The 9,592-nt window shown below is 42.9% G+C and overlaps 1 protein-coding gene across 1 annotated transcript; it reads right to left on the bottom strand.

Moving 5' to 3' along the window:
* Positions 1 to 3,017: 3,017 nt before the first annotated feature.
* On the bottom strand, positions 3,018 to 6,793 carry LOC120952636 (uncharacterized). Its single transcript, XM_040372062.2, has 4 exons — positions 6,520 to 6,793; positions 3,921 to 4,028; positions 3,740 to 3,814; positions 3,018 to 3,640 (listed from the first exon to the last, which is right to left on the bottom strand). The coding sequence occupies exons 1-4, from the start codon at positions 6,535 to 6,537 to the stop codon at positions 3,437 to 3,439; spliced, it is 405 nt and encodes a 134-aa protein (XP_040227996.2). The 5' UTR covers positions 6,538 to 6,793; the 3' UTR covers positions 3,018 to 3,436.
* Between the last annotated feature and the right edge of the window lie 2,799 nt (positions 6,794 to 9,592).

Below are 9,592 nucleotides of genomic sequence, written 5' to 3'. Positions count from 1 at the left end.
AATGATATTTCAATGCAATTGCAATGTTGCCTACAATTCAAACAGGTTCAATGATGTTTTTTACGGTATAACAACAGCATAACAAGGCCTGTAAATTTAGGAACAACTCTTTGAAAGCATTATTACCACAGAACTTCGTGGACTAATTCGGTGTTACTTAATTCGTTACATCAAATTTTAATGTTGAGTTTAATCAAAATATTTTATAGCGTATCAAAAATGTTAACTACCATTTCTTTTGATGTTGAATAACCTTCAAATTTTTAATTGGAAAGTTCCTCGTTTGCAGCAATGTTATGCAGCTATACCCATAAAAGATAAAAGTGAAATAAAAACCTTTCAAAGGAAGTTAAATTGCAGTCGGAAATTCGGAAGAAACATCAGCATACACTCTAAATCCCCTTGAGGCTAAGGGCACAGTGCTTTGGAATTGCAACGAGACCACTGGCAATTGAGGTATAGGGCGAAACCGTAGGGAAACCGTTGCTACAACTGCATCCGCCACAAAAAAACACACACACGTACGGAATGGATCTGACGACCTATTCGTACTCCACCGACTGAATCGAACCCATAGCGTGTAGAGCAATATTTCAAAATGGAGCTCTAAAGATGTTTGCTGCGGTCATGTCATATTCTTGTCTCACAAAAAACACACCATAAGCTGAGTTTGTTCTTGAGTTTGCGTTAATTAATCATAACTTTTCATACTGAACGTAACAACATTCAAAACTGTCCTTTGTAGCTGATCTCTTTGTAGCATTATAACAACTTTGTTGGAGGTAGTGGAACTTGCGAGCTTTTATTCTGAGCTTTTATTTTGCATACTTCTGCTATCTACATTTTTATATAATTTGCTTTTTTCTATCAAGACTTGCCACTCACCCAAAGGTATCTTCAATTGACTTTACAGACTAGCCAAACCAAGCAGGCTGTTCAAATACTGAACAGCATCAAACAACTCCGTCTGATAGGGGCTAGACCTCGTACGTAATGCCCAGTAATTCTGCGCTTAGAACAAATATACCACATCCGGGTTGAGCTCAGGATTGTTTTCGGTTGCTTCTCATGATGAATTCATAATTGTTCCGGTCGCTTGTTTGATGCTGCATCATCCCCTCTCCACCCCAACACTTTAGCCCATTCCGAAGCAAACACAAACCATCACAAAACAATGCAGCACAAACAGTTCGCTTTGTCCACAATTGCACCGGATACGAAAACGGAATAATGGTACGCTATTAAAACTCCTCATCTTCCCCCGAAAACTGCACTCCAGCACTGGTTTGCTGGTGGTTGGTGCATTTTTGATGCAATTTTTGTTTTGCTTTCCCATTCCATCCCGTTCGTTTTGCCGACAACACACATCCGGCAAACCAGCAGGAGGGCATCATAGAGCGGATGACATCCGTGTGCTGCATGCTCTTTCGTCTCTTTATGTTTACAACAGTGCATTTCCTGTGTATGAATATCTACGCTTTGTTTACTTTCCCTGGCATTCCAACACACACACACACAAACGGAGCAATCCTTGATGGAGCAGGAAATGCACATGAAAAATAAAGCTCCACACAAGCATTTAACTTTGCCGCGCTTCCATGCCCCTGCCCATGTCCCGAGAGGGGTAGTGGCATGTCGTTGAACTTTTTCATCTCCACACACACAACCAAACAAACGCACATGAAAGCGCACATCATTGCGTATGGCTTAATTTGGCGTTTATTTTTTCGTTCGCATTCTTTCCATTGTGCAAAATTGGTTTACGTGCTCGAAATTGATGCACGCGTCGGTGCATCGCCCGTTTTTTTTTTGTTTGTCAGGGCGGTAAACCGCTAAGCCTCTTGAGGTTGACCGCAAAGTAGTGGCGTGGGGCTGTTGTTGTGGTTTGGTTTTCCCTTTATGCTTTTTTGGTTAGATTTCTTTCGCTACTGTAGAAGGGAGAAGGGTTTTTCCCTCACATTCCACCCATGGCACGGCCTTCAGCAATCATTAAGGGTGAAACGGGTGGGCAAGTGCATTAGCCAAACGAGGTTAATGGTTGCCACGATGCACTTCGGTGCAATAGGTCATGCAGGCAGGCAGGGTTTATGTTGCCACACACACTGTAAGAGTAAAAAAAATGAAGGAAGCTTTGAGGGAAGGAGGCGTACAGTGGAAAATTGATTTTCTCGAAACTATTCAGTAGCGTTCAGAAATTTAAATAAAATAAAATTTCAATTATTTTTAAATTATTAGTACGTTACTGAAAATTTCATTAATATTGTGTGGGTTTGTAAATGAATTGATGATAATGATAAACTGTAAAATATACATTCAAAATTTGAATGAAATATGAGTGCAAGTTAAACGTTCATTACAAAAAAATGTTGAAATCGTCTAGATCCTCTTCAGAAAAGCAAGCTTTTCAAGAGCTTTTTTAATAATCAAAACTACTATAAATAATCTTATAATATGTTTGTTTAAGTTATTAAACATATAGTTATTTATAGTTATTATTTTGATTTGCTAACTCTGAATGTTTAACGTTAACAAAAATTAACCTCTACTGAGACCTTCACGTTGTCGATTAAAATCATTAATGTACCACCGCCTTCAGTACGAGCATTATTGTTGTTTGTTTATCTCTCCCCCGTTCGACTCATTTTTCGGATTGAAGGTCATCGCATTTAATTGAGCTCATCAACATCACCACAACATCAATTTGCATCAGCAAGCAGAGATGATTCTATTCCATCAGAGGTGTATAATTTTCCAACCTCACTGCTGATAATTGAAGACAGCGAAGCTACCAGAACCAACCGCCGGCACCTGGAAGTGAAGGCACCGAACACAATTCCGCACTGACGCACGGGCACTGTTCAGTACTAACAAGCAGAACAATCTTCCATCTTGAGAGCAACAATCCAACGCGCCCTCTCTGTCCTCTTGTACATCAGACCACGAATAGCTTAACTCGACACCCTTTGACACCGTTACCCGCAAGGTTCAATAAAACACACACGTGCGCTACGCATGGAAAAGGTGAGATGATATGGCGGTTTTATTCGTCGGAAATAAGCGCACTTAATTTCGTTCTTACCGCAACACGCATGTTGAATGTGTGTATGAATGTGTGTTTTCGAGCGGGTAAAATCGGTTTTAAAATGCCCGAAACTCGTCGAAACGCGCCCCTCCTAAAAGAACCCCCTGCTAGATCGATCACAGAAACAGAAACATCAGTATTTACACAAATTTGCACCGGGGACAGCGTGCTTGTTCAAATTATAACCATTACGTTGCAATCAGCCCGCCGTGGGTATGTTTGGTGCGGCTTTTTAGCCGCATGTAACTTTGCCACTTCCTGCTCCTGCTTTCCTGTGTGGTGTTTCGGGTGGACGGGCGGCACTGGAATGCAAAGTGCAGACCGCAACGCTGACCGGCGGACCAGCAAGTTCGTCTAGTTCTTCTCCTCCAGTTTCTTCTTCTTCTTGCCGTCCGTCTCGTTCGCGCCCTCGGCCTCCTCCTCCTCGTCCACGTTCACGTTGATGTTGCGCACGTTGCTTGACCGTGCCCGGAAGTAGCTGCCGGAACCGGCCTGCTGCAAATTTCCGGCAATACTCTGCACCAGATCGTTGACGGCCTTCAGCGTTTGGATTGGGATCTGGCAAAGGGCGGGAGGAAGAGAGAGAGAGAGAAGCCATATCGTCAGTATGGAGTTCAACTTTTGAGCACAGTGCAAGAAAGCAAAAAAAACCGTTACATTGAATATGTTGTCCAGTATGCTCGACCGGGGCAGGTTAATGTTTGCGCTCTGATTGACAATTTTACCGTCAGCCTGTAACAGAAAAACGACAACCGAAAGGGAGTTCATGTTTGAGGGTGCACTTGGAACGATATGGCATGTGTGTGTGTGTGTGTGTGTGTTGTTCTGGTGTACTTACCGACTCGTCCCCTTCGATGGCGGGACGGGCGCTGCACGGTGGGACAGTGACGGCCAGTGCAAACAGCACCAACGCAACGGCGGCGAAGCGGATGCAGCTGCTCGTGAGCTGAGGGCGAAAGTGTGAGGTACAAGATGGTGGTAGGTTTAATCAATTTATTTGAAGAAGCATGTGCTTTGCTGCTTGGTAAGTGCTTGGTTAGGGTGTTGCTAAACGGTTGCAATGTGGCTTGAACAGATGACAGCTTACATGAATTAATTTAAATACATTTTCTGTAATGTTTTAACAATTGATGTGTTTTCGCTTAATAAGATTATTTGAATTGAATTTCTTATTTATTTTCAAGTTATTTTAAAACTATTTTAATTAATTACTTCGAAATACATTAAAAAAATATAAAGCCCTGCTCACTGGGAACTACAAGCAGTGTAGAAAGAATATATTATGTTACTCTTCCGTAGGCGAATCAAGAACAGTTCTTTTTTAATGTTTTTTTCCCACTCATTAAACTGATTGTGCTTCCGCCCACCCTGGGAAAATTATAGTTAATCAAGTAGTTCCAGGAGCCATCAAACTGAAATAAATGCCAACTGGCCCGTAGAACTGTGCTATCCTGTGTGTGGGTGCACATTTTCTTTCGCCCCTTCCTGTTCCAATTTTATATGTTTTGCGTATTTCACCCAGATTAAGCACAGCTTTAGAACGCATTTGCTTAGATTGGCACATTTCACACCACGCATAAAGAGAGAGCGAGGGGGGAAAGAGAGTGCAGGCGTGATTAGGGGACGCATTCTTCGACACAAGCAGACCACAAGACTACGTGACCGTTTACCAGCGGGCGAGGGGTGTATACATTGAGTCCGAAATGGCTCTGGGACCTCTCGAGTCGGGCTTCAAAATTAAATGATGCTGAACACACTTCCTGTCCCGGTCCGGTGCATGGTGGCCATTTTTTCCGGCCAATTGACTCCCCAGCTCTCCATGGGCTATGTTTGCGTCAGTTTGGAAAATTAATTTCACCCTCTCTCCCCATTTTTTCTCTTCCGTACGAGATACACTCGTCACGTTGGATAAATAAGTGAATGAATGCATCAACAGAACAGAAACAACTACACCTACACCACTGGTCAACCATTGGAGTGGTGAGATTTTATTTAACATTGAGTGACAATTTTACGGTGCTCTACCAAGGATACTCTGCCCGTTCACCACTCGACAACCACACACACACACACTCACGAACAACGAAACCCATGCAGGTTGGAGCGTTGAACAAACCCCGGGAACGTTCCAGTGGTTTGGCACTGCGCATGCAAAAGTTTAGCTGTATTGTAGCGAGTCTGTTTGAATTTTACTTACCGTGTCAATCCATCATGCACGATATAAAATATAAAATAAACCAAAAAGACAAGTAAATCCATGGAAGTACTGGGAACAAACCGTCAAACTATAAAACTCGGCACGGTGGGCACTGTTCGGAATATTTGCACCACTTAACCGTTAGCCGGTTGGGTGAAAATGTCCCTTAATTAATTGCTGCGTAAAATGCTGCGCCAGAGCGAGTGCTGCTCTTCGAAACTTCAAACGGACCGGATGGCATGAGATGTATCTCCAATTGTGCCCACGCTGCGAGCACAACTTTTGGGGTTTGGTAGAATTGGTTCCAACGGAAAAACGCGCCAGAATAAGTTGCATGTATTGTGGTTGCAGGCGGTATAAAATGCCGACCAACCGAGCGAGGAGCGGTGGACCGAGTAGAGGAGTAATATTGTCGTCGAATATGCCTGCACTGCAACGCAGCAATCAAATTACTGTGAGAAATTGTTGGAGCAAACATTTTGCAACGAAAATTTGCGATCGAATGAATGCTTTTCATCTTTGGAAGGAGTGCGTGCCTTTTTGTTCTCGGGTGGGAATGGAATTGCTTATCGCTGAATGGTATGCATCACTGTTGAGGATATACAATGAAATTGTAATGCGATGAGGTATTTTTCAGGAGACAACGTTTTTTCCTTTGGAATGGAATTTTGAATACTGTTTTACTTCAATGCTGTATAAACACATGTTGTATTGTACAGCTCTACAAGCTTTCTAGTGTTAAATCGCTATTTTGAATTGCTTTTTATTCATATCTTAACCATGATCATTCAAAGATATTTGCAAAACACAACAAACGCCACCGTAAGCCATTAGATAGCCGGCATTGGCAACGACGGTTTCTCTCGCATATGGGCAGTCCAATGTATGCCATTCACCCGTACCAGTGGCTCACCGGTAAAGCCCGCGCATGGCACAAGACCATGGCACGATACCGTTTGGGTCGTTACGACTTTACGTAACACCTTTGCGTCCACCGACTTCATCCGTTCCATGTACGGCCTCCGGGGCCAACGATTTGGTCACATTTTAAGATCTAACGCGCAAACGAAAACGGCTGCAAACTGGATCATGACCCAGTTGCAGATTGGATCCAATAATGTCTACACACGCAGGCTGTCCGATCGTGATGATCGTCAGTTCAATGCACTTAACAAAATAAGTAAACATTTGGGCAACCGTTTAGAACATTACGCTTTCTCTCGCACCATTCGACACTCACTTTTCCTTTGTTGGCCATTTTGCTGACGGGATGGTACAATTTGCAGTACAAATAAAGCACAATGGGCGAAACCGCACGTTAGTGACTTCAACGCTACGTCAAGCGGCGAACAGAGGGCCGGTAAATTCAATCTCTTTGTCTTAATCACAACACACACACACCGCACTGTAGCACTTTAGCGTATCTTAGCTTCTGCGCTTGCGAGACCGTATGATACACTGGGTGCGACTGGTTCAGCGACGGGCAGCGAACTGAGCCACTTTGTGTGGCGCAGCAAACGTTAAATTTCGACCATTCGTTTGCAATCTCTGCGCTGCGCTGTCCGGTCCGGTCTCTGGTGCGTTGTGGTGGGATGGTCTTCGGTATAGCTTGCAAGGGCGGAAGGAGAAGCGAAAATGCTCGCGCAATGCGCGTATGCTGCATGAGCCATTGGGTGCTGGCTGGGCGGTGTATGATGCCGCCAGACCGGTATGATACAGTGAGGGAAAAGTGAGTTGGTACAAGCGTTCGATTTTCGGTGGTGTTTTAACGACTGTAGATTTAAACTTTATGCTTGTGTATGTGTTTTTTATATTTATGGATTTAAACATTTCTATCAAAACATTACGTAAATATGCTTTTTTTATTATTTTTTATTTATTAATTTATGAATGTTATGATATTTTCTCACAAAATGAAGAAGCAGTCCAATAATTAAAAAATATAGAAAGGAAATATGGAGTTCATGAATGAAACAGAAATAAAAAGATAGAAAGTAAATGAATTAAGCCAGTCTCGTGATACAGTCGTCAACTCGAACGACTTAACAACATGCCCGCCATGGGTTCAATCCCCGAATGGACCGTACTACCATACGTAGGACTGGCTATTCTGCTATAGAAGGAATCAATAAGTCACTGAAAGCCAAGCCCACAAGTAGTGATACAGGCTGGCAGGGTTTGACCGACAACAGTTGTTAAGCCAAAAAAAGTGTTTGAAAAAAACATAAAACTAATATTTGGCAAAAAAGAGGAGAAAAATAATCACAAGAAGAATAAAAGAAGAAGTACAAAAGAAGCATGGAAAGGTGAAGGACGATAATAAGAAAAAAATAATAAAAAGAAACACATCGCAAAGCACGTACTGTTAACATACAAAAGTATTATTTTTATCAAACAAACCTTATATATTATCTTCAACAATACTTTCATACTCAAACCATCATAATTAAGACTCAAGATGAGGACTCAAATCCAGACAATGTTTGATTGTCTTTGCAAAAAGTTGTATGTACCAGCGCCGTGCTGCACCACTGTCGGAAAGCGCTGGATGCTTTGCACTTGCATTTAACGGTTCGCTGATTCAACTCGTCAGTTGAGCAGCATCGTACAACCCTCAACCCTACAGCTGCCGGCTACTGCCTTCCCCATCGAGCATAGAAAGTGAGAGTGAGAGCTTCGGGAAGGTCGACGGAACAAAAAGAATCGAGGCAATAAAAAATGCACAACCCAGTACAGGCGTTCTGTACGCACGCAGTGCACTGCAAATGTTCAGCCTCGATCCCTCGAGCCCATTCAAGACCAAGTGAGGACCAGTTGGTTATTGCAAGCCTGAAACTCGTCCAAAACGGGTTATAGACTGGTGATGGCGATAAAACAAAAATAAAAAACAATTCCCCGCAACAAGCGGCTGCTGCTATGAAAGGGCTTCAAGCCGGAGTTAATTAACCGGCTTCGATAATGTTCGAGCCGGCGACCGGTTGGTAAGGTCGCGCTGCTAGATGCAGCCAGATAGAGGAAATCCTATGATCAGAATCGAGTTGAGGAACAGAATAAAAACTTGTACTTTTAGGTGTATAAATTGAAAAGTCTTGCTGCTGGTGGGAAGTGGTTAAAGCTACGGGTTGTCACTTGATTGTTTCTGTACAATCACCCATAACGTGCCTTATGGGGTAGAGTAGCTATTTGTCGGTAGTATAATAACACACAAGCATAGATTGAAATAGCAAATTAAATGTCTAATCTAGAGGTACATCGCGTGCAATAAACATCATACCAACCGCGATGGCATTAAAACAAAAACCATCATCAATAAGAGCGCCCTCCCGCAGTATAAAAGCTCGCATGAATCGCACCACACACCGTGGCACGATTCTCATGACACACATGATGAGCAGCTTTGATTAGATTGTGCGTTCATCCAAACGGTCGCCACTGGTCGCATTGCCACTATCAACGCCCCCCAGAAAGGTCAGGTTCAGCCATGTGAAAAGGCCCAATCAACCCGAACTCGGGGTGGCGAGTGATTAAAGCATTACACATGTTTACACAGTTGCATTACACTTTACCCTTGCCCTTTTGCTCGCTCGAAAGGTGTTTTAGTGGCAACAGCAAAACAAAATGCACACCCAAAACAAAAACAAAAACTCACGATATACTAGCGCAGCGGGAATTGGGTCAGCCGGTCTTAAGCAACACCCGGTGCCAGGTGAGCAAAAAACTATCCCAAAAACATTACACATTAAACACAAAAAGTGCTCACCTGAATGAGCAGTTTCTAATCAAGCCCGGGTCACGCAGCTGGACGAAAAATGCTTATTAAAATGGTATTACTTCACCGGCTGGGTGTTAATTAGCGAACGCTCCTTCGTGTGGTTCGGTATTCCGTTTTGCTTTATGCGCTTGGTGCGCACCCACTGGCCTGAGCTGTCGCGTGTCACTTGCGCCACATTCTAACGTGTGTCGTGCAAACATTCAATAAAAGGGAACCGTTCAGGAAGTGTTTTACTCCAGGGGTTTTTGTTGTTGTTGCTGTTGCTGTACTGTTGCTACTGCTATTAGTGGCCGTAACTACTGGGTGCACTAATTTGCCTCCGTGTGTGAGATGTTTAGGGGAATGGATGATGATTAATGGTAGGTTTAAATTTTAGTAGCAAAAATAATACACTTGTGGCAATCTGAAGCAAAATAAGAAATTACAGAAAGCATTAATTGTAGTTGTGCTATAAATTAAAGAATTTCTTCTACACGTCAGCATTAGAGCACTACTGTACGTTCCTGAGATGTGTTAATAGTCTTTTTATATCAATGAAATA

Source organism: Anopheles coluzzii, chromosome 2, assembly GCF_943734685.1.
Source record: "Anopheles coluzzii chromosome 2, AcolN3, whole genome shotgun sequence".
NCBI classification, from domain to species: Eukaryota; Metazoa; Arthropoda; class Insecta; order Diptera; family Culicidae; genus Anopheles; species Anopheles coluzzii.
This window is presented reverse-complemented; position numbering and strand designations above follow the sequence as displayed.